At 35.2% G+C, this 26,173-nt stretch overlaps 1 protein-coding gene across 1 annotated transcript in view; it reads right to left on the bottom strand.

Moving 5' to 3' along the window:
- Positions 1 to 3,718: 3,718 nt before the first annotated feature.
- Polr3B (RNA polymerase III subunit RpIII128) overlaps positions 3,719 to 26,173 on the bottom strand; it is a 29,208-nt gene continuing 6,753 nt past the window's right edge. Inside the window, exons 5-22 of the mRNA XM_089250824.1 lie at positions 25,089 to 25,189; positions 24,706 to 24,915; positions 22,606 to 22,687; positions 22,167 to 22,316; positions 21,927 to 22,043; positions 19,377 to 19,562; positions 14,100 to 14,213; positions 13,610 to 13,810; positions 13,212 to 13,377; positions 12,675 to 12,828; positions 11,239 to 11,412; positions 10,648 to 10,775; positions 10,038 to 10,123; positions 8,685 to 8,808; positions 6,483 to 6,641; positions 5,673 to 5,790; positions 4,786 to 5,487; positions 3,719 to 3,954 (exon numbers count right to left, since the gene is read on the bottom strand). Of these exons, the coding sequence (XP_089106950.1) occupies positions 3,825 to 3,954; positions 4,786 to 5,487; positions 5,673 to 5,790; positions 6,483 to 6,641; positions 8,685 to 8,808; positions 10,038 to 10,123; positions 10,648 to 10,775; positions 11,239 to 11,412; positions 12,675 to 12,828; positions 13,212 to 13,377; positions 13,610 to 13,810; positions 14,100 to 14,213; positions 19,377 to 19,562; positions 21,927 to 22,043; positions 22,167 to 22,316; positions 22,606 to 22,687; positions 24,706 to 24,915; positions 25,089 to 25,189 (3,102 nt within the window). The 3' untranslated portion in view covers positions 3,719 to 3,824. The remainder of the gene's footprint in view (positions 3,955 to 4,785; positions 5,488 to 5,672; positions 5,791 to 6,482; positions 6,642 to 8,684; positions 8,809 to 10,037; positions 10,124 to 10,647; positions 10,776 to 11,238; positions 11,413 to 12,674; positions 12,829 to 13,211; positions 13,378 to 13,609; positions 13,811 to 14,099; positions 14,214 to 19,376; positions 19,563 to 21,926; positions 22,044 to 22,166; positions 22,317 to 22,605; positions 22,688 to 24,705; positions 24,916 to 25,088; positions 25,190 to 26,173) is intronic.

Genomic DNA, 26,173 nt, shown 5'->3' on the forward strand with positions numbered 1-26,173 from the left:
TTAGAGTTTATATTGATATCGTTATTTGCTATTTTCGTGGGTTCTTTTTCCACACGGTTGCCACCACACATGTCAGATCGTTGATTCGAAGCTGTTGGTTTCACCACATTGCAGTTTACTTTACTGCTATTGGAAGCTGCTTTGGAGACCCCGTACGTCTCTAACAGCTGTTGCCGGTGATTCACTTCGTCGAGGAGGGGACCTCAGTATTTTGGCAAAAGGTACCATCTCGTCAGTAGCCCGCTGAACCACGACACTCTCGTCATCATGAGTTGGCACTGCCTCGGCCGTTGGTGCAGTAGAAGTCCTTTTAGGTTCGTTGAACCTTCCCTTCCTTCCTTTGGGCCAGCCTCTAGCTGAACTGACGCTTGAGCAGTCATCATCATGGTCATCTTGAGATTTATATTGAGATTTGTGACTTGGTCTCAACTTGTCGGATTGTCTATCATTTTCACGATTATGCATACCAATATTTGGTCTGTTTCTTGGTATATCTGGACGTCTTGTCATGTTTTCATTTCTGGTCATTATGCCTTTGCTAGTGGGGCACGATAAACAGCCTCTGTAATTTGCATTGTGTTTTCCTCCACAGTTGGTGCATATCGGGTCTTGCTCACCCCGCTTCAGACTGCATTCAGAGGAGTGATGTTCCCCTGGACACTTGACACAGCGTGGATCATTATGACATGACTTCGATGTATGTCGCCAGGCCTGACAATTGAAACACTGGACCACAACCTGGCGTTTTCTATACATCTCAAATCGAATTCTGATGTAGTTCAAAGAATGATAACACATTTACAGATCACTTAAGTGGCCCGTGACACATTTTCAGATCACTCCAATAGGCCCGGGGCACATTTACGGGTCACTTGTGACCCAGTTGCAGAACACTTAAGCGATCCGTAGCACATTTATTTCACTTGAGTGACATATGGCACAGTTTTAGAGCACTTAAGTGGCACCCAGTGCGGTTCTACATCTCAAGTTACCTGCGGCCCATTCCCAGATTACTTAAATGATCCGTGGCATAATTACCGATAATTTGAGTGACGCGCGGAACAGTTCCAGAGCAACCATTCATGCGGTCTGCGAGACATTTGTATAGTACTTGAGCGGCTGAGACACATTTCCAGATCACTTGCAAGGATCCGCGGAACATTTGGAGATCACTTAAGTGGCTCTGTAGAGGACTCAATAGGGAGAATGTTAGCTCAGGTGCCCACAAACTATCGAAAGGTTTTTCCCGTTTTCAGCGCACAGAGTAAGATGCCATTAAGAATATTTCATATTTTATAAAGGGTGGTTAATGACGTAATCATCATCCAAACCCCCTCCCCCATCCATCGATGCTGACGTAATAATTGAATGACCCCTGCACTTGTTTTTCCTTATGCTTAGGCTGACCATATTTCTTCGAAAAGTACGGGAAATTTGGATTCCAACTACGGGACATCGCCAATTATCGCCAAAAATGATGCCAAAACCGAACAAAGTTGCTAAATATTGCAAAAATTAAATAAATTCCAAATTAATAAAAATTTATAAAATCTCGGAAAATACGGGACGTATGGTCACCCTACACATGCTTGACGGAAGTGTAGCGACATGTATGGTCCTTGATTTTCGTACATAGGTGGTGATTAAGAAAGAATAATCCGATTTTAAAATGATTCTACAGTCAAAATCAATCATTTACAAAGAAATCGTTCATAAAACGTACACACACAGAGGGGTAATATTACCCCTTCTTATATTCACATATATTACTTATCATTCTGTGTTTTCAGTTTTTATAAGAAATATACAATTTTGAAAATTGATTCTCTCAGAATCACCCAGTATTAACATGATCTATTGATTATTGTACAAGAAAAATTGGATAAAATAACATTGTATGATACATGGTAATTGGCCCAGTTGAGTAAAGGGATTTTTTTTTAGTTTTGACATATTTTTAAAATAATTTCTTATTGGGATGTTTTTATTTCAGAAAATCTCTCGCGACCCCGTCTTCCTAGTTCATTGACCCACAGTTTGGGAACCACAGCTTTAAGGGGTATGTGACCCCTTAATGATGTTTATTTATCGTACTAGGAAGACTGTACTGTGTGTGTGTGTGTGTGTGTCTATAGTTATTTTCAATGTTTTCTAAAAAGCATACTTTTGTTTCTAAAATTTTACTTTCACCCGTTTATTGGTTATGGACAATATGCGACACCCATGGCTTTGCCATTGCTTATACATAGCTTCCTAGAATGGTCTAAAAGTAAATCATTTCTCTACACAGGCATATGTCGAACTCTTCCCGAGGCACATTTTGAAAACCACTGCCTTGGATTATAAATACATTAGAGCCACACATTATAGCCTACGCACAAAACATACATATCGGTTGGTTTCAATTGGAAGGAATTTTTACAAGGTGCAATGTATGATTTAGTAGTGGTAGCTAGATAGGAGCCCCAGAACATCACTTTGCTCTTGGGTCCATGTACTTTGAACATGCAGGGTGTCCCATAAATTCGTAAGTACATAAAAACAATTCATGAAAAATGGAGGAATTATTACATTTGAATACGGTTTGCAAAAAAGTAATTTTAATGATGGGGAAATCTTATTTTCCTATAGAAAAAAAAGGCATTTCAATTTTTGTCCATACAGGGCGCTGCACGAAAGTTTGGCAGGATTGATTGGACCAGAATTTTTCTTCAATCCATTCTGTGTCCAGAATGTTCATAAAGCTTTAGCCGGCAATTTGCGGTTGAGATAAAACAACTTCACAATGAGTGATTTCCATCAATGCAACATCACAATGAAAACCTTACGTCCCAGCAGGGTTTAAGCTACGGTCGCATTTTTCGCAAAATGCGAAAGAAAACCATAGAATGCAAAAAAGTAGCAACAACTTTCGCAAAAATGCGTACAGAAGGTACGCAACGAGTAGACATCCAACCATCAATCATTACATTAGCACTCAGGGGCGTTGCCAGAAAATTCGTTCGGGGGGGGGGGGGACCAAAGTGATAGAACAATAGATTTGGCCATCTTTTTCCCTTTTTTTGGCCATTTTTTCACATTTCGGGTAGGGGGGGGGGGAACCAGACCCCCAAGTCCCCCCCCCCCCTTCCCTACGCCATTGTTAGCATTGCAGCATTTTGCTGAAGCTTTTCCACCCATTTCTTTTTTGCGAAAGGAATTTTTTATCCAGCTTAAACCCTGCACCCTAGTGACAGGAAAATTCAGAAATGAGCTGTTAATCGTACACCCTTCATTTTCTAGAACTGATTAGCATATTTACAGTGATTTGCTTGTGCAGCGTCCTCTATTGATAAAAATTTAAACTGATTTTTTTTCTGTATTAAAACAAATATTTTTTTGTGAAAATAACTTTTTAGCAATATATTTTATATACTGCATTCAAATTCACAATATTCCTGCAATTTCTATGAATTTTTAAACTATTTAGAATTTATGGGACACCCTGTTTATTACGCAGATCACAGGCAGGAAATCTCAGTACTTTAAATATAATTTCAGCTCCTAAAGTAATTTGTGTTGCCTTTGGTCCATCTGAGGACACCCCAACTTGCCATAATCATCATTTTTGCAATGAACGGTTATTACAGTGTCTTAAAGAATGAGCAAAAATGAAAATTTTATAGATAGCACTTATGCTCTTGAAATTTTCCCGAAAATTTCTGAAAGAAACTAGTTTATGTAACTAGTAAATTACAAAGTTACTAGTTATGTTTAGTAAATTACAAAAAAATTACAAATACAATAATAATAATTATTTTTTTTTTTACAGAACAAAGCATGTATCACTCAAAATACTTCGTCAGTTTCAACCGTGGGATAATATTCATTGATTGAAGTTCTTGAAACAACAGCTTACAAGCATAAGGTATCCGGATGGAAGCAACGTTTCGCGACGACCTGCAGAAATGACACCTGGTGGGAAATATAAAACATGCACATTTTATGAACCTTGAATAACAACATACAAATGAGCACGATTACTACTACTTAACCTTACGTGTATCTCATACACATTCCTCTGCAAAATTTCTAACAAATCGGTACATGCTGGAATGTGTGTATTCTAAGCCATGTGTAATCCCTAATGTATTTATATCGTCAGAGTTGTGCTTGTTTCGTGCTTTTGCTAGTGGTTTGCTATTTGTCTTCTAAATGAACAATACTGCATCTGGAAAATAAAGGTGACAGATATATGCAACAAACAGCATATCAGAGATCGATAGCAGGTAACTGAAATAGGTGAAAATAGGGATTCAGATGGGTTTCAGCCTAGGAAAATTATCAGAGCTTTTGAGGGTGCACAATTCATTTCTCATTTCAACAACTTGCAGAATGTGAATTTCAGTGGGGAGGGGGATGGGGGTGTCTTGGCCATAAATTGTTATGAAATCAAGCGTTGAAGGTGGCAAAATTTGTGTAGCCAACAGGAGACCAAACCATAAACTGCCTCTGGTGTGTGGTGGTGGTGTATTGCTGAGTTCAAAAGTTTACAAAAGCTTGCCCTCAAACTGGACTGTAGATGATTGAGGGTACTTTTGAGAAAATGCTAAGGGAAAAACACAATAACAGCGGCCAAACTTTGATATCCAAAAATTTTTTTCAACAACTGATATTACTTTGAGTTAAAGAAAATTTTGTATTACTTTGTTTTTGTTCTTTTAGAAATCATCAATGAGAAGCAATCTTAGAATCAATGTCAGAAGGAATAAAGCAAAATAAAGGTGGTAAATATATATATCTTACCATCCTGAATAGCCCAGCAATCCACACTGATTACAAACATCAACATCAAATGCATCACTAGAGATCATCAATCGTTCCAGCAGCAACATGCTCGTTCCATGCCCAATGAGACAGTCTCTTTCCATTTCCCCAAGTCGTAAACCTCCTTCTCTAGACCTTCCTTCTGTAGGTTGTCTTGTAAGAATAGTCCTCGGACCTCTAGCCCTGGCATGGATTTTATCCTGCACCATATGCTTCAATTTCTGATAGTAAACAGGTCCGAAAAATATATAACCCTGAAGATGCTCACCAGTGATTCCAGATGTCAAACAATCTTTGCCGAGATAATTGAACCCACAAGCAATCAAGTCTTCAGACAGATCTTTGATTTTACTTCCACCAAACGCAGTTCCATATTTGAACTTTCCCGTGAGGGCGCCAGCTTTCCCAGCGAGAAGCTCGATCATTTTACCAACTGTCATTCTGGATGGAAAGCCGTGAGGGTTCATGACAAGGTCCGGCACTATTCCCTGGTCACTGAATGGCATGTCTTCTTGACTTACGATCAGTCCCACTACACCTTTCTGACCGTGACGACTGCTGAACTTGTCTCCGATTTCGGGCCGCCTTGTCTGACGGAGCAGCAATTTTATCAAACAGACACTGTCATTATTTGACGTCAGAAGAACTTTTTCCACATAAACAGGTTCCAAACCTTTGTACCTGAAATAAACAGAAAATTCAGTTCGCATTCCTTTTTTTTTTTTAAAAAAGCCACACAGACAACGATAATTGACAATATTAATTTTAAATGACATAGATGATAAAGCAAAAATTTCTAGAATTATCTTAAAATTTAACAGTAGTATTCAGATCATGATATAAATGAATATGTGCTTGGTACTCACGATATTGAAACGTCTTTATGAGTATTTTGCGTGGGATCCCTCTCAGAAGGATCAACCAATGACGTCACAACTGGCATCCACTTGTTGACTAGAACTTGTCTATTTTCAACTCTCTCCCCTAAAACAAACAGTAATTATTGTTTGAATCTTTCATGGCTGGCGATTGATAAAACATATAAAACTTCGGGCTACTAGGTCATAGTCAGTGAAATTCAATGCAACAAGAATCATAGAGCATCAGAAACGTTGTCGCCAGAAGAAATGAGAAATCTTATCTTCATAGAGAGAGAGAGAAAAGTTCAAAATCTTTAAGTTTGGAAACAACACAAATTAAAAATAGACAAGGAATTGAATACTATTCAGGTTTCATTACTCTAAAGAGGGGAGAACCCAGATGTGACACTCCTCCTCCTAACCAGATCATGGCCACTGCTCTGGCTCCCCAAAGAGATATAAGCAGGCTTGGGCAATGTTGGAAAATATGTGACCCTATGAGCAACTACACTTCTGAAGATTGCTCCCAAAGATATGGGTGAAATGCCAGGAAGTTAATTTTTGAGACCATGGTCTGCAAACATTTTGCAAACAGAAAAATTCCTTCATCTAACATTAAAAATTGCACACATATGTGAAGAAGGGGTGTGTAGAGAGGAAAAACATTCTATATTGAATGGTAATAAACTCAAAGAATTTATATTTGATATAAATTGGTACGTGGTATATATATTTGATATAAATTGGTACATGGTATATATATTTCATATAAACATAGCACATTACATGTAACATATTCAAAGATAAAAAAATCACCTGGAAAAGCCATTCCATCATTATCTATCACTTCATGGCCACGTTTAGGTCTTTGAGTGACAGAATCAATCATTGGTCCGAGAACTCTGTCTGATGTACCATTGGCATAACTTTTTACTGGACATTTTTGACTCCGGTAAACGAAGCAACGACCAAAACCTGGCATAAGAAGAATAAAGCTATTGAAAACCATGGTAAGGTAATGCTTTTAAACAAATGCATAACATTAATAGTAATTATTTCTTTTCAAGTTTGTAATTTCAGGCCAACCAAAATGCCTTTCAATTACTAAAACCTAATGTATGTAATTATGTTTGCAATTTTTTTGAACCCAAAAGAATTTGTAAGATCAATTAAAAAGGATATTGTAGTTTTCTTCAAGCCAGAGGTGTTATACACCTGCTTCCCTCTAAAAGGTGATTGGCCAAGCATCTGAGGAGTATTGAAGGAATTGCCGATTGCACAAAGCCCAAGCCGCCAGATGGTTATGATATTTATCTTTAATAAAACCAGGTAAGCTTTTGATCATGATGTGGCAGAGGCCATTGGAGCACTTTAGGTAGAGAGGGATACTGAATGGCCAAGTGCAAACATCTACCTTACCGGGAAAATGCATCTAATTAACCTTAGAATACTAACTCTATGCCTCAAGCATGTAGACGTATAGGAAATTAACATGCAGTTTGTATTTTAGTTAGTGTTCTTCTTTAAAAAATTGTAAAAACCATTTTTAGGACAAGACAATGGAAACGCAGGATGATGTAAGTCCAGGGGACGTAAATTTGAGTATTACTGTAGTGATATGCTCTCAGAATATTTTCTTTGTCTCCCAACGTGCAGGATATAATGAAGACTTATGAATGCTTATCTATTTTATTCATCATATCATGCTAGAAATATCATTCATGTAAATAAATTACAAGTACTTTGTGGTGAACCTGTATATATAGAGGGCTCAGAAGCCAATTGGTGTAAGTCAATTTTCTGAAAATGACTTTCGTATTGTAAATGCTTTTTCATTGATAAAACTTTCAGTTGCCAAAGCATTCAAGCAGCTATCTTTATTTTGTAACAGCAGTTGGCACCACTCATACCAACCATGGAATAAAAAGACCCTTTACAAGGTCCAGAATTTAATGTCCATATTTTTATGAGCATCTTTTTTCAGCCACCTCATAGGCCAATTTGCCTCTTGAGACCTTTGTGCTTGTATTTGCATAAGAACTGTTTATCTCATTTTTAATGTTTATTGACTTGAATTGATCAGGGGCTCAGAAGCCCCTCCATATCATAGTACAGTAAAACTTAGATTAACCGTCACCGTCTGGACCAGGGTTGTGACGGATAAACGAATAGATGGATAACAGAAATCTCTTGATACATATGTACAATAACGTGATTTCACTTCGGGCTTGGGACGAAAATGGAAACAAAATCCTTTAAAAGTGAATAATACATGCATATTGTATTCAATTTTACAAAATGATCAATATAAGGCCAGCCCAAGTAGTGGCAACATTGAAAATAGCAACCTTTATGTTGTATCTCCTCCAAAATTCTTTGATCGTCATACCAACAGTTCAGATAAAAGCAAGCCTTGGATGAAAGCTTTCCTGTATAAGCTTCAATTTATATTTTCAATTATGCCCTGGTCCCTAGGTTGGATATAGTTGGGAGGGAGTTGGGAGTATAGGAGCAGAGTTGTATTCGCTGAGAGAAAGAGGTATGCTATTTTGCCATCATCACTTTTGAGTTCACAGGAGGGGTGTGGCAGAGCATTCCCGTTAACAGCAGTGCTTCCTGTGGCAACTGCTTTTTGGTCATACGAGCTCTAAGTTGAGGCATGAAAACGTAGTGGAACTATTTTGAAAAAACTGTTTGGTCCATCCAAGCACTTTTCTGGGTATAATAGTTCAAAGACAATGCATTCATATTTAAATTTTTGAAAGCACATGGTTTTTTGGATTTGCCAATTACAAGCAAGGGAAAATCTATGATTGCCGGTGCATTTACACAGACCATAGCAGTGATCCGATCTTTTTGGACCTTAACTGGGGCTGTTTTTTCTGTATTTTTTTTTAGACAATGACGGATAACAGAAACTGACAGCCAAAAAAGTGATGGTTAATCAAAGTTTTACTCTACTATAAAATCTCATGCTTGTAACAATCTGAAACTTAAGAAAAGATGGCATTTGATTACCTCTATCAATTGAGGATTTATTCATTACTGTAGCATCTTCAATATCAAACCCAGTGTAGCTCATTACAGCCAGGATAGCATTTTGTCCAGCGGGTAACTTTTCAAAATTGATCAACTCTATTGTCTGAAATGGAAGAGAAAAAAAATCTTATACAAGAAATGATTGGGTTTTGAGATACATATTTTTCCAGCAGGGGTTGTATAAAGTCATAGTAATTTTTCCCAGGACACAAGAAAACTAAGACTAAGCTTTTATGAACAGAACATTTTTTAACACAGTCAAAAACCGTCTAACTGGACACCATAGGGACCAGGTAAAAATATATTGATAATGAAGCTAAATGCATTTTATTTCAAAATTATACATAGTTCTTATATATAAATTTCTACTATAAATGCCCATTGTACACATTTTGCACCAACAGGAGAAAAAGAAAATCAATAGAAAAATTCAGTATCAGCTTCGAATACATGATTTGGATTGTGTTAGATTATTTTGGACTAGAAATTAGCATTTTCAGTTGAGAAGTTTTATCCACTACAATCATACATGGTGTTTCTCGCATAAATGGATGGAAATGGAATGAAACTAGAAAGCATTTAACCACTTAAACTTCTAATTCTGTATCCTTTTAAAGCATTACATTAGATTTCATATAGATAATTCTTTCATTCACTAACTATGTTGGTGACTCAAATGTATGTTCGATGAATACCATAATTTCTTGCACATAATCTGCACACACAAATTTAGCTATGTTGAGAAAAAAAATTCATCCTATAATCAGTAAGTAGTGGAATAGGATCTGTACATGTAAATTTCATAAGCCAATAATGAAATTTTGAAGAATAGAGAGATTAATTGGACATATTAAAAAAAAAATATTTTACTACCTTTTCTTTTACTACTATGGATGGTAATCCATAGGCGGATACAAGAATCGCCCCCCTCCCACTATAGATACATCCCCAGTGATCCTCCTTCCCCCATTGACACACAAGGAGCCTGTGTCCACTTATTATTGCATCTGTATGTCTCATTTGTTACTTTCGAAAATATTTATTTTTTAATTATTTGTTAACTTATTTAATTTTTATTACAACCTCTAGGGGAAAAAAGATGTAGAAAAAAAGCAGTTGTCTACAGTCTGTACTAAAACATTGAAGTGCTTTAAAGTATGATCCACAGATTATATGCAAGAAAATACAAGTTTTATTAATGGTGCAAAGGTGTAAATTGAACTAATTAAAGTAAGAAATATGGACGATATATATTTATTTATTTATTTTTGATTTTGTCAATCATGTTAAACAATTTGAAGATATTTCTGTAAAAACACAGTAGCTACTCACCCTTGTTTTCACCATCGGTTTTTGTGGATAAACCAACAAGTATAACAAAGTGTCAATTCGTTTCTGTTGGTTGTAACCAATTGTACCTGCAAAGAAAAAAAAAAATTCACATATCCTAAAACATTTTTAAGAGAGATCAGTCCCGATACTTTTGCCAATATGTTATCTAAGTGGCGATTAAGAAAGACTGGTAAATAGATTCTAGGTAAATTTGATTAAGTCTGATTTACAAAGGTTTTGTCGACTACAGTGGCAGACATCTCTTGTGACGACAACAAGAGGGTTGGAGTGATTGTCTCACATGTGATCTCAAGATATTACTGATCAGCATCGTTGTTTTGGCAATATGCTTGGAAATAAAAAGTTCTTCCAGACCAAACCTCTTTAGCCCAAAATCCACTCACCATGTTACAAATTAAAAAAATAAAGCTCAAAATTTTTTTCATCGAGGAAAGACTAAATTAAAAAAATCAATCTCTGGCAGCAGTAAGGTTACTGAACAGAAAATTTAAGTAGATGTAGCAAATAAATGCGGAAGAAAAAGAAAAGAGATGATTATGCATCAGATTTAAGTCACAATAACTTATTTTTCTTAAAAAAATGAACTCACCCATCGCCTGTTTACCCATAGCACATTGATAAGTATTCCTGGGTGACTGGTTGTGATGTGGATATGGTATAAGTCCAGCACAAACTCCCAATAATGTGAATGGCTCAATTTCCAGATGTGTTGTATGCCTAAAATTAAAATTTTTTATCCCTAAAATTTTACAATAGATTCAAGTTAATTTCTGTAAACTTCAAATCTAACACATATTTCTCCCCTTCAAAATTGAAATGGTTTGAAGCCAATCTGAAGTCCATTGCAACAAAGAAACTGTACTCGCGATCAAGAATTTGTAAACTTGTTCTAGAAAGGCATTACACTATAAAAGTTTTAGAAAAGTTCTTTTACAAAACTTGAAAAATACAAACAATAAGCGCATCGTTACATTCAAGTGAATGGGAACTGATTGGTGACTTATTGGTTGTTTTACTGGTTTGTTTGTCTGAAAATTACACATGAAGCAAAATAAATGGGATAGCTTTACGTATGAAAAAAACTTCTGGAAAATAAGATTGCTATAGATAGGGATGGCATTTCCTTCAATTCATTATTTTGAACAGTTAAAAACACATCACTGAAAACAATTCCACTTACTCATTGATGTCCTTCTCATAGACGGCAATATTGCTATCATTCTCTTCATTTACATCAAGATATTCAATCAAGCCTTCCCTCAAGAAGTCTTTGAACATTCGTACACCTTGATTCATCTGTTCTATATGCTTTTCCGTAACCATAGGTTTCCTCTTCTTCACAATTATATAAGGCCTAAATTGAAATGCGAGAGATTTCACACTTTTCATTTCGAGAGGGGGAAAGTTTGAAAAATAATTTTTTTATAAATGAAAATTTAGGTATTCATCCACTAATGCATATAGAGGTACCTTAAAAAAGACAGTGCTACATTTTCGCTTTAAGGACAAATGATCTCATTGAAATGTACTTGAACCTATGTACCTTTCTTTTGATCTAGTTTATATTTAACATTTTCAAGGCAAATTTTCCTTATTTTTAATTTATTGGCCACATTTTGATAGATGTTTATTCTGAAAAAATAATTCTGAAATTTTCAGCAATGCTTCAAAAATTATTGCTTGTTTGGCAACTATTGATTAACCCCTGTGTGTGGATTTCAGTACATGGTGCATCCCAGGCTGTGAAATTTTTTACCACCTGATTATTTTTTTTGAATAATCACAGTAAAATTTTTATTACATAGAGTAGCAGGGTTTAAGCTGGATAAAAAATTCCTTTCGCAAAAAGCGAAAATGAGGAGAAAAGCTTTAGCAAAATGCTACGATGCTGAGGGGCCATTCAAGTATTCCGTCAGCAGATTTTTAGCCATTTTTGACCCCTCCCCCCCTTGTCAGCAAAACACTGACCCCCTCCACCTCTTGTCAGCAAAATTTAGTCAGCAGCTTAGAATATTTCCTATCTTCGAAAAGGGTGGTTGATGACGTAAGCAACCTTCAAACCCCCCCCCCCTTGTCATCAAAAGTCAGCAAATCCGAAATCCCCTTTCCTCCCCCCCCCCCCGATGCTGACGTAATACTTGAATGACCCCTAATGTAATAATTGATGGTTGGATGTCTACTTGTTGTGTACCTCCTGTACGCATTTTTGCGAAAGTGGCTACTACTTTTTTTGCATTCTACGATTTTCTTTCGCATTTTGCAAAAAATGCGACCATAGCTTAAACCCTGTAGAGTAGGCATTTTACACATAACTTTTTTACAATTTTAGAATTGAAATTGAATATATAAACTATTTTCAGCAAAGAGCTGCACAAAGTTCTATTAAAAAAATAATTTAAATACCAGCTTAGCATGTAAATTTCGGAACCAACTTAAAGGATCAATACTAATGGTAGATTTAAAAAAAATTTTTATTCATTAATAATCATTGAGCATAATAAAATTAACGATATATACAAATTTTAGAAGAAACACAATTACTTAAAATTATAAATAAAATGTTTAAGACAATACATTCATTTTAAACAAAGCATTTTTATTATTTGCATTACCTACCTACATAAGCGACCACCATCAGATGCAATGTGAACAGACCTGTGAGTATGATTGGTAGATATGGAAATAAATTCGTTTATGTGACCAGCTCTACGCAAAAGACGAAAAGACCTGACTATTCGTTGATAATTGCTGGTAAGACCCACAATATTGCCTGTTGAAGAAAATAAAAAATTTCCCCATGTTATGTTATTTTCATTACTGATAACACTGGTTTGAATAATCATTTATTTTAATAAGGCAGAAAATTATTCACGGGGCATTTTAGATCAGTCTCTAAAGGCTCTGAGCAATTTTGTGGTACCATAATGGCCCTCATATCAAAAAAGCCACGGTTCAGTAAAATTTTGTTATATACCCCCAGAAATTTTCAGTGAACAAATCTTCCATACATAAGGATTACACAGGTTAAACAGTGATCCCATTTTTTGCCAAACTTGTTACAATACCAGTACTCTGTGAAATAAACTGGCATTTAATCATGGTTTGACTGTAATTTTATTAAATTAAAATCTGTAGTTCACATTTTGTGCTTACCATTTAGAAATATTATATAATTTTCCAGATGAGAGAGCTCTTCTCCACACAGCAAGTTCACATCGATAGCTCCTAGGTCTCTTGCTAGTTTTGCTAGAGCAGCTTCTGCTACAAAATCTGTAGTGATATGTGTCATCAATGCTAAATTTTTAACCAAGCCACATCCCTATTTAAAAAAAGTACCCCAGTATGAGAAGCAATCACAAAATACAAATGAAATGTGCCATCGTACACACTTCATCTATGTCTAAGTAAAGTCTGAGATAAATCCAAGGAATGCTTTTGCAGTCAGAAAAACATATTGATACTCCGAATGTGTGAAATAATCGAACAAAATAAAATATGTTGCAACACTCGCATGATGTTCAAAAAAATCTGTGATAAATTGGACTATTCACTTCTCCTTCTGGTGTATCGCTCGGGCACAGCATTCCCCACTGTGATGCTTGCAGGGACCGGGGCCCAGACACTTTTCTGGTTTTCTCAAACTGGCTGTTGACTCGAGTCATCATACCAAGTACTGCAATATATGAGAGACGAGAAAGCACTTGTGACACTCCTATGCGAGACATCTTGAAACGCTTTACAGTCCAGTTACCCTGAAAATATCCATAAACAAGGTATAAGTAATTAAAATATATGAAATTTAAGTGATTATAACACCATTTATAAGTGTAGTGATGTGATAAGTGTAAGACAGTGTGATTCATACACACCATCAACAAGAGAAATAATGTATTTGAATAATTAAGAGACTTATAGGAATTCATGTAATAAATATACATGACATGACAATGAGTTGAAATTATTAATAACCTAGAATGATGTTATTGAAGGTATTTGTTCAAACAGTATAACACTTATTTGTGATAATAGAAAATAACATACCGTAGCTATAGCATTGATCAAGCCATTGGTTATGAGATCAGGCCGCATATATTTCAAGACATCGAATTGAGATGCTTTTATTTTTGGTATCATCTTGTCAGATATGGTTTTCAACTGAAATTATTTTAAAGATAAATGGTACCATTAATCTGCAGTATGTGATAAATAAGTGTATGTGCACATGCTGTAGATGAATGAAAGCATCTTGCTTATTGCAAAGAGCCTGGTCGTTTAACAATGCGGCTGGCTAACTGGAATATCATCTAGCACTTTCTAATCAGTCTAATATTATTTTAGGTGTTTATAATGAGCCCATAAACCTTAAACAATGGTTATTTTGAAGCAATCGTCTTGCCATTGACTGATTAATAAATAACATGATCCTCATGTATTCCCAAGAGATCTATACAATCTGTCGAAGAATATTTTAGTTTTGATAGAAATCCATTGCCGAACCTGCACAGTCAGAGGCTAGCTCCCTCTAACCACAAGTTAAATCTCCTTAATATCTCTATTATTTGGAGAAATCATGACAATGAAGATGAGAGCTCAAAAAATGCTCTGTACTCCACATCAACTACTACTTTACAGCCCTGGTTTCATCCAGATTCTTTGCAATAAGCTTGATTTTTCAATTAGCCTACAATATATATACCAAAGAAAAATTTAAACTGAATCATTTAATTTCTCAAGATGTAATTTAGCGATAGTTAAGGCAAACACATCATATCAATATTTTTTCAACCTCTTTCCTGGCTCAGCGTGTTCAAGCAGCTCTTTTTATGTGTGTTCAATGGTGATAAAAATTTTAATACTTATTTTTGTATATTTTGAACATTATAATATGTCTATACATGGCATAGAATTTACCCTGAAATTTGAATTTTTTTTCAAGAGTACAGTAAAATTCACCTGCAAAGGTTGCTTTCCGCAGCACTGAAGTCATCACATTTTATAGTTTCTAGTTAAGCATTCCTCAATACACATGTAGATTTACACTGAACATTATATTTTTATCCATATATTTTACATGACACATTTAAAAAGAAATACTATGAACATGTTGGGGTAAATCTAGATAGAAGCTATCCATACTTAGAATAAGACAAACATAAATTTTATGGGCATTGTGTATAATATTTCATCATGTATATATATATATATATATATATTGTTTCTAGTTCATGTAATTGCATTTTCAATTGGGGGTTACTGTATTTTAGAAATATATGGCATCAATATTTGTTATGGAAATCTTTTACTCAGCCACCTTGTTGGGGATTTTGCCTGTTGTGGCCTTGTATTTCTATATTTTACATGATTTCCTGGTCTTGAAATCTTGCGAATGAGATGGATTTGGAAAATTCACAGTCAACTGACATCACTAATGCTCTACACATTCAAATTACCACATAAAATTACCAGAATTGAAACAGAATATTCCCATACAATATTTCAGAACTTCCATAATCTGAATATTTAACCATATGCAGCAGAGTAATCCCTGCAATTGTGAGCACCCCTGTTTTCACTAAAAGCAGAATACTCTGCCTACAATGTTTAAAAAACTGCTTCTCCATTGACACATGATGATGTAAGACAGTGAATTGGGATGGAGGATGCAAATGGCATATTTATTTCCAAAATGATCAGAATCAGATAAACATAAATCAGAGTTGTTCGATTGCAAGTCAGTTATGGTAAGCAGATAAAAAAAATGGTTAAAAAAATTTTTTACAAAAACCCTGTATTTGCAACCTCATCACACACACACAAAAATAGTTATAGGTAGCGCATAGGGCTCAGATTTCTGTCGTTATTTTTTTTTGCATATTACACTATTTTTATATGATAGAGTATATTTTCAAAATTTTAAGGCATATCTAGCATATTTAATAATTTTTGATAAAAAGTAAATGCTTTCCCCCCACTATTCCAATTCTGCTTCATACTGGTTCTTGGGTCTAGGTCAATTCGTCGCGATCAACTTGTCGCGCGACAATTCGTCGCAATCAATTTGTCGCAGCGTCAATTCGTCGTGCTACAAATTTGTCGCAGAGTCAGTTCGTCGCGGTACAAATTTGTTGCAGAGTCAGTTCGTCGCGGTGCAAATTTGTCGCAGAGTCAGTTCGTCGCGGTACAAATTTGTCGCAGAGTCAGTTCGTCGCGGTACAAATTTGTCGCAGAATCAGTTCGTCGCGGTACGAATTTGTCGCAGAATCAGTTCGTCGCGGTACGAATTTGTCGCAGAATCAGTTCGTCGCGGTACAAATTTGTCGCAGAGTCAGTACGCCGATTAAATAAATTTTCAAAATTCAGTTTTCATGGTATTCATGCCACACTTCCCGCTTTCTGGCGGGATCTCCATTTCTCGCAGCGAGGGGCGTTGGGCGAACACACGAAGATGATAGATAAGTTATGATAAAATAAATTTTCGAAATTAAATTTTCACCGTATAAGCCGCACTCCCGCTTTCTGGCGGGATCTCCATTTCTCGCAGCGAGGGGCGTTGGGCGAACACACCAAGATGATAAATTACGATAAAATAAATTTTCAAAATTAAATTTTCACCGTATAAGCCGCACTCCCGCTTTCTGGCGGGATCTCCATTTCTCGCAGCGAGGGGTGTTGCGGGAACACACCAAGATGATAAATTAGGATCAATGCCCATCCCAAAGCACAATTTGCCTAAGGGGTCATTCAAGTATTACGTCAGGATCGGGGAGGGAGTTTCGGATTTGTTGACTTTTGATGGCGGGGGAAGGGGGAGTTTGAAGGTCGCTTACGTCATCAACCATCCCGTTTGGAAGATATGAAATATTCTAAGCTGCTGGTGAAATTTTGCTGACGGGGGAGGGGATGGGGATCAGTGTTTTGCTGATTTTTGCTGACAAGGGGGAGGGGGGTCAAAAATGGCTGAAAATCTGCTTACGTAATACTTGAATGGCCCTAATTCACTATTGAATATGTATCTGCCATGTAGGGAATACATCTTTGAGGAATTTTTTACCGACAATATATCTAAGGCTAGCATTACACTATGAAAGTGTTCTAAAAGTCCTTTTATAAAACTTGAAAAATTTAACCAATAAGATTATCGGTTGCATTTGCTCGAATGTAACCTATGAACTTTATTGGTTGGATTTTTTGAGTTTTTAACTTGAGCAACTTATCCAGTGCAAATTAAATTTTGAAAATGTATGTGATCGCAATTTATCATCTCGGTGTGCGCCCCAACTCCCCTCGCTACGAGTAATGGAAATCTCGAGAGAAAGCGACAAGTGTGGCTTATCCGGTGAAAATGAAATATTAATTAAATTAAATTATTAATTATTTCAGGTTCTTGTGGAGATACTGTAGTGGTTAATGTTGGTGGGAGTCTCGATTCCACATGGGACAGATACAAGTTTACACTTAAAGAGAGCCTCCGCTGTACTGTAATTTGGGGAATATCATAAACACCGACATTTTTTCCAGAATTTTAAAATTTTATCATAGAAAAAATGATTTTTTTAACATTTACAATAATTAAATAATAAAACATTAATATCAATTGTAATTTTAATTTCGATGTAATTTCGATGATTTTTTTCGAAATGACAAAAAAAAAAAAATTTAGTAAACTGTGTGCATTTCTTGATGGAAAAAAACTTTTCTTCATGTTTATTTTTTCACGTATGAGACAAAAAACCTACATACAGATCGCGTGACGAGTTGACTCTGCGATAAATTGACGTCCCGACGAATTGGTTACACGACAAATTGTCACTGCGACGAATTTGTACCGCGATGAATTGGCTCTGCGACGAATTTGTACCGCGACGAATTGGCTCTGCGACGAATTTGTATCGCGACGAATTGGCTCTGCGACGAATTTGTACCGCAACGAATTGGCTCTGCGACGAATTTGTACCGCGACGAATTGGCACTGCGACAAATTGATGCGCGACGAGTTGAGCGCGACAAGTTGATTGCGACAAATTGACCGGCTACGCTGGTTCTTTTGGTTCTACCTCCAATGAGAGCTCTTTCTTCTTCCCCATTATTCCCAAAAGCTTCCATAACACATACCTCCACCAACCTGGGCCATCTACGACAATACGCTAAAGGGTCAAACCCTGCTGAATAACCACAATATGAGCACTAATCTTTGCAACCTTTCTGAAAACCATGCTCAAGCACGGTGGATGTAAATTGTATCATTTAGGACTAGGAGTTTTATGCACCAAAAATGAAATGCCTCTGCTGATTGGCTAAAAAACCTGAATATTAGGTTTTCCAACCAATCAGCAGCAACAACATTACGACCCTAGAGCATAAAAATCCTAGCTCTTATTGGGGAAATTTTCAATATTCGTGGGAAAAAAATCAGCTAAAATTGGCCCATGTGGGAAATTTCTTAGCGTTTGTGAGAAATTTTGAAAATTTTATCAAAGAATTATTTAATTTTTTTTTAAATTTTGTGCAATGCTTTTCTAACCCTAAATAGAGTCCACACTCGTTTTTACAAACCTGTACGGACATGAAAAATAGTTCATAAATGGGAAAGACGTTTAAAGGAATGGTATATTGTTTAGGACCAGAAAATTAGTTCATAAAAACATACAGTCCGTAAATTGGAGGTTTGTAAAATCGAGCATTGACTGTACTTCGCTAGATATGTTTACCGAGAGATGGTAGCATCTTAATTCTGAATTTGTGGGGTAAACTTAATGGTAAAAAAAAGAAAGCTATGTTATTGATTCTCTGATACTCCTAGTAGATAGTAAAATGAAGAATTTTTGTTCATACAATAAGTAATGGTTTAAAGGAGTCTAGACACTTCTCTTTATCATATTACTTTGTTAAAACTAATGTCATCTGAGATGGGAATGAAAAAAAATTAGGACATATATTTTTTTCTTTATAGCATATATTTGCAGTTTTTCAAGGGCATAAATGTATTTTTTATAGAGCATTGAGTTTTTAGGGTATAAAAATCCTAGCCCTACTAATGTGTAATGCTACTATCTGTTGACCAAAAAGATGTAAAAGTGAGTAAAATACAGATATGAAACAATGTCGGAAAGGTAACCTAAGTGGTATAAAATTTCTCTGTCCAAGCTACACTCTGGGTGAATTAAAATGACAGGTCACATATGTGCCCGAACTCAGCTCAGATAAAGCCAGGAAGAAGTGAAAATAGACACTCAGCTGGCAGTATGCTGAAAAAGAAAAAATTTAAAAACAATAGTTCAATAGAATTTTAATTTGAGTCACAGAAAACTCCAGACTTACTTCAGAATTGAACCTCTTGAATAAATCCTCGAACAGCAATGATATCAAAGACCCAGCAAGCTCAACACGCTTATTGCCATAGTAATCTGGATCGTCAATGAGTTTTGGGTTTTTTTGAGCAGAGATCACACGTTGGATCATAATTGATATGTAGATGGCTTTCATCCGGAAGTTGTATTCTTCAACCTATTGATTCAAAAAAGAAAAAAATGATTCCCTGTGTGCATGCGTCTTTCAGCAATTCAAAGTAAATTTTGACGACAGTTGTCTAATCGCAAAAAAACAAAAAAAAACAAGCTAATTTGATGTTTACTTTTGAATCTTTTGCAAATCATGTTCGAAAGCAAATGAAATACAGTCAAGTATCCATAAGTCAAATTCTTGATATTTCAAAATAATTAAAATTCCCTCGCTCCTTGCCATTTGACTCAGTCAATGAACTAATGTTGAATTGCAAAACTATCAAATTGTGGGATGGTATTTTTCCTATATAAGAGTATAGAAAATTAATTTGTTGTCCGGTGTCTTTATCCTATTACTCTTAATGAGAAAGAGAAGAAAAATGTGAAATATAATGCACTGAAACACCTATATAACGGCACTCAAGGGACTGCAGAATCATATCAGTATAGACAGAATATATTAACACTATGAAAAGCGCATTGGGACTAAAGAGTAATATCAGTATACAGGTGATTATGATTATGGGGGAGTATCATTATATAATATTTTCACTATATTTATATGTTATGAATAATTTGTGTTATACAACATTGAAAATATAGGTTGATTAGTCTCATTGAGATACAACTGCATCTTCAGTGATTTCTAAAACACTACAAGATAATTTGTCTAGCTACATAGAATGATTGTATTATATCAAATTTGTCGTGAAAGGCATCATGCTATAAATTCAAAACTAAGTAGATGAATGCTGTGCAACCATGTGATAAGTAGGGAGGGGATGCTAATCACAGAATAAATCAAAACGATACACATGCTTATCCTTTTTCACGCGCGCGCGTGTGTGTGTCTCTCTCTCTCTCCAGACCATATGAGGGGGGTTAGAGTAGTGTAAGTAACATTTTTTTTAAAATTCTGACTCAAATCGGGAAATGCGAAGAAGAATTTTCAAACTGTGGAAAGCAAAAATTAATCAAGTCTCCACTTCAATAGTTCGCCTCTAGACTTCGAAATCACAAAATTTTTAACATGGGAGCACATAACAATTCTAGTAAAACATTCTTCTCAAAATGAGGATTACTTCACTTTCACTACTCTGACATCAACCACTTCATACTACGCTACAAACAGCAGTCAGCTCTATGAAAATGTATTCTACACTCGAAAGGTGGGAAGAAAAACAGCAGTGGCTGTGACTTCCACTCAGTTTGTTACTTTTTTTAGACCAATTTGAAAAAAAATTCACAATATTGGATGCGATTGTCTTAAATTTCTTGAAAATGCAGAATTGAAAGTAGCACAAACAAAACAAAAAAAACTCAAATGTAGCCCAACAACAAATGATTAATAAGGAATCCCAACCAGCTGTTTCATCCATGTACATTAAAGGTGTGCATATATAATAGCGCCTCAATCTTGTAACGTACGACCCCCTGTAGTGGTTCTAATCTGTTCGTGGATATGCAAACTTCCTTTTCTTTCTTTTATGTTTGTTGAAAAAACTGATTCCAGGTGGGTGCAGTTCAAACAGCTCAAGAATCATTCACAACATCATACAAATTACTGAACAACCGATTGCTAATACTTAAACTGTTACCGCCGAGAGAGAGGAAAAAGTTTTCAAGAGGACTGTTTTCTTCGCAACGGTGGACAATGGCATTGTCTCCAAATTGCTTATGTAAAATCATTGGAAACAGTTGAAAACTATCACTGTCTCAGCATCACTTGACCATCAATCTCATCCCAAACTCTTCTCAATCACTATCTCACCTTCGTGTTCTTTTCTACGTTCATTTTTTGAACCACATCATATAGCAGCTATATCTTATTCAACTTTGTAACACTGAATGATCCACATGCTAACATATATATGCGCCTTAACAGTCTCAATGAATTTGAGTATTCAACATTGAAGTGAAAGGCACTATCGCACAGTATTTTCCATAATTTGAGCTTTTGATGTAATTCAAGGTAATAAAAATTCCTGGAAGCACTTGAAAACATTGAAGTCTGGTTGTGTGCAAGGTTATAATTTTCTTTTCAGTATTTTACTTCAAACCGCATATCAAATAATAGAATTCACATACACATTCAATATAATTGGATTTTGCCCATGTAATATGCAAAACAAATACAGTCGACACTCGTTATAGCAACCATTTTATTTCAACGACTGGTAGAATGTCTCGAATGTTTCCATATAACAACTATCATATATGTTTTCCTCTTCATGTAATGACCATCCAATATAACGTCAGTTTTCAATGGAATAATGGGGGGGGGGGGGGGAGGTCATTATAATGAGGGTCGACTGTATAATCTAAATAAAAAATGCATAAATTTAAATAACAAAAATACATAGCTTACAGGAACATGAGCTAGTACAGTGGTAGCCAACAGGTCTCGAACCTCATCTACTGGTGTTTTCTTAACAGTGCTGGTCCACATGCGCTGCCGAAGTTTAGATCCCATGTATCTGAGTGCCTAAGAAACAGAATGAGCATATACTGATCTATAAAAATGTTAAAAATAACATTTCATTATGAGAATTAAAAGAAATTGTGAGAAAAGGAGAAAATTTGTGTTTACATAAATTAAAAGTTTTACCTGCAATTGGGTAGAAACTTGCAATCGTTGGTATTCCTCAATGGAGGGCAACATCACAGTCTGCGTGTAGTCATCTGTACCTATCATCTGCATAATCTCTTGATCACATTCGAATCCCATGGCTCTATATGCAATCATAATCGGGATATCCTGTATGTAGAGAAACAGGTAAATTTCTCTTTGAGTGATCATCTGAAGCATATGGCAAACAACATATCATATCAATCATAATCAACATATAACAGAAGAAGAAAAATTTTTCTACACAACAAAATTATGCAGTGGAATCCTCCCACATCTGAAATAAAAATCGATGAAACCTTTTGAGGATAATGAAAAATTTTGAATATAAGTAAATATCTATGCAGAGCTGTAAAAGAGGCTCTAAAGCAAATAAAAGACAAAACAGTGTAGAAGTTTACAATGATAAAATTCTTACGTCTGTAAAACTGTTGTGCTTGAGAAAAAATTTCCTCTTCTTAACGATAACATTTGTTCTACTTTTCTTTTCATGAGTAGAACTGGAAAGAAATTTAAATACAATCAAATTTTTGATAAGTAACACAGGTCTACAAAAAACTTTTTAAAAATCGTTTTTTTTATCACTAATTTTTATATTGTTTTTAGTACTGATTCCAGAAATGAAATTCATTTTTTTCTATCACATAAGGTTTTTCACAAAATGATTTCATATTTTGGGGGAAATAACTCAATTCCAAATATTTTGGAATTTTTATTGGTATTTTATCACCTCATAAATACATACTTCACATTTATATCCTAGTTCTGTCATTATAATGATGTCTTAAAATCACACTAAAACCAATAAAATGTAATTTTCAATGACTTAATATATTTATTCATAATGTACAGTTTCAATTGGATTTGTATACTGCTTATGTATTACCATTGACATTTGATTTTCACTCTATCTCAGAAAGTAGAGCCAATATAACAAAACCAATGCCAGATTTGGAATCAGCACCCCAAAATCATTCTAAAATCACTGAAATATCCTTGGACATGATTCACTATACTTGTTTATGGCGCACAGTATCGATGTAATTCGTATGCTGCTTATAACATAACTATTGAAATTTAATTTTCACCTTTTCTCAAAAAGTAAAACCAGTATGGCAAAAACAATGCCAGATTCGGAATCAGTGCCCCAAAATATTTCTAAAATCACTGAAATATACTTGGAAATGATTTACTATGTTTATAATGCAGTTTCAATGTGGTCTATATGCTGCCTATGCATTACTATTGAAATTTAATTTTCACTTTATCTCAAAAACTAGATGTGATGGAATTTTTTAACTATTTTTCCAGTAAATAGCATCTAAAAAACTATAAAAAACACTAATTAATAGTTTTAAGAAAGTTTTTTCATCACAGACCTGTGTAATATTACACTGAATGTTATACAAACTTTCCCCACCTCTACAATGGAGGTAGATGTAATGGAATCTATGTTTTTATTAATCAATTTTTGACTGATGTTGCATTTGAGCAACAGTTTAAAACTTTTTTCCACGTGATTTCTGTAATAAGTAATACAGTAGTCTCGAAAATCCGAGCCCCGGAAAGTTAAAGGCATTGAAAATTTTCAAATTTTGTATTGTGTATTGTACAATCAAATGTGTATTGTACAATCAAATGTGTATTGTACAGTCAAATGTGTATTGTACAGTAATTTCAGTTTTTGAAGGGAATAAACAGCCCCATCCCTATAATGAGTAACTGATTTAATAAAATATTAGATTCCCTTTAATGGATGTAGACTTTAACTTTCAGGGGGGGTCGCCGAGAGAGAGGAACAAGTTTGACTGTTTTCTTCGCAACGGTGGACAATGGCATTGTCTTAAAATTGCTTATGTAAAATCATTGGAAACAGTTGAAAACTATCACTGTCTCAGCATCACTTAACCATCAATCTCATCCCAAACTCTTCTCAATCACTATCTCATCTTTGTGTCCTTTTTTACATTTTTCATTTTTTGAACCACATCATATGGCATCTATATCTTATTTAAGAATAAAATACAGTAAGAATGGTAGTACTGCTTTTGCTTATTTTCCATTTTAAGTAAAACCATAATTTGAATTTTTTTTTATTGTTTCTTGGAATTAGAACTTTTAGCAGAAATTAGAACGTTAAGCAAACATCACACACTCTGGGTGCTTCAAGGAGCACCATGGTGCTCATAAGCAATGGGTTGAAAATATGTCTTAGATGAAAATGCAAATTACATATGCACTGTTAATTTGGGCTTTCCAACACTTGAGCATTTTATGTACTGCTCTTTTAAATTTCCGGGGCGATCTAATTTTTTGAAAAAATGTGTATAAAATTATGTGATTTGGTCCCAGATCGGAAGAGAGATCAAAAATTGATTAAAAAAGAAATACAATATTTACTCACAAGCATTGATATCTATTTTTTACATGACTTTTAATAAAATAAGAGTGGCGGGATGATGTATAAGCTTCATAAGATTAGGAATGATTAATTATATGAAAGTGACAGTGAAAATACCTTGTGACTTGGCATGATATGCTCCCTTTGGAGTCTTCTTCCACGATTATTCTGTTCTTAGAAAGCTGTTCCTGCATCAGAATAACACGCTCTGTACCATTCACAATAAAATAACCCCCAGGATCTAATGGACACTCGTTCATGCGAGACAGCTCAAATGGTGTTTTACCAGATAAGACACACCTTGAGCTCCGAAGCATTATTGGCAATCTACATGAAATACATGGAAATAATATTCATTAACATACGTCAGAAATGGGAATTTATTATAAATATTTTGAATTTTTCTAGTGCAATTTCATTTTCTTAAGATATTTTGACATGGGAAAGTTAGTATAAAAAACCATTTCAGGATAAAAAAACTGAAATAATGAAACACTCACCGCCCAATGTTCACATTGTTTTTAATCAGCCTTTGTTGACCCCTTGTATACTCAACATTCACAGTTATAGGAGCACTGTACGTCATATCTCGAAGACGACACTAAAAAATATAGTAAAAGTTGAAGATATCATTCTATAATCAATCAATTCCATACACACAGAGTTGCTGATTGCGAAAAATTTAAACTATGTAGAGAGCATATTTACTTCAATTAGTTCATTGATCATTTTTGTCGCACCACAATCATTTTCTGCACACGAGGGCTAATTAGACCGAGACCTACAATCTACAATTTATTGCTGATTCCGAACGGCAGGCTTGTTTTTTATACTCATCGTGAGGTTGGTGCGTTAACCCCTCGATGGGGGACTCCCTGCGGTAGCAATTTTTTCTGTGGTCATGTCGCCGTTTCTGTTGCACCCCTGTGTCAGGAAAGTTTTCTGACAAGGACGAACTGGGTATCGAACTCGAGACACCTCTAAACATCCTTTGGTACTTAAGGCGAGTATCTTATCAACCTGGGCTACAGCGCCCTACTTCAATTAGTAAAATCAGGTAAATCTCTATTAAAATCAGGTAAAAAGATAATTTACATAATTTATGAATTATATTATAATGAATACGACTGTATAAATATACGCCATCCATACAGAAAGATCCAGACTATCCAAGCCTTGATTTACTGAGGTTTGTGTTACATGAGGCATGCTTCATAAATTAGGTGCAGTAAAACAATGCATGAAATGCCTTGCATCATGATAAATTGGTGCACAGAATGCTGCAGTGTGCTTGAACAAGAGCTCTACAGCTTGTGACGGTAGAGACTACACAAGTGTTTCTGGAAATGAGTGATATTGCACTTGGGCGGAGGCAATATTTGTTTCTACTAAGAAGGAGGATGATGTGAAAAATTAATTGGAAGACTTTGTCAGACAAGCATATCAAACTTTACATTCCACATTGAAGGGGGGCAACAATAGAAGACATTGAAAGACTATTTTTCAAAGTACTGTATGTGATGTTAAAAACTTTTTAACAGTAAATACTTAACGGTATTTTTCATGAAATTTTATACTACATTCA

Source organism: Pholcus phalangioides, unplaced genomic scaffold, assembly GCF_987345545.1.
Source record: "Pholcus phalangioides strain wild (caught in Gottingen) unplaced genomic scaffold, Ppha-v1.0 ptg000024l_1, whole genome shotgun sequence".
Taxonomy (NCBI): Eukaryota; Metazoa; Arthropoda; class Arachnida; order Araneae; family Pholcidae; genus Pholcus; species Pholcus phalangioides.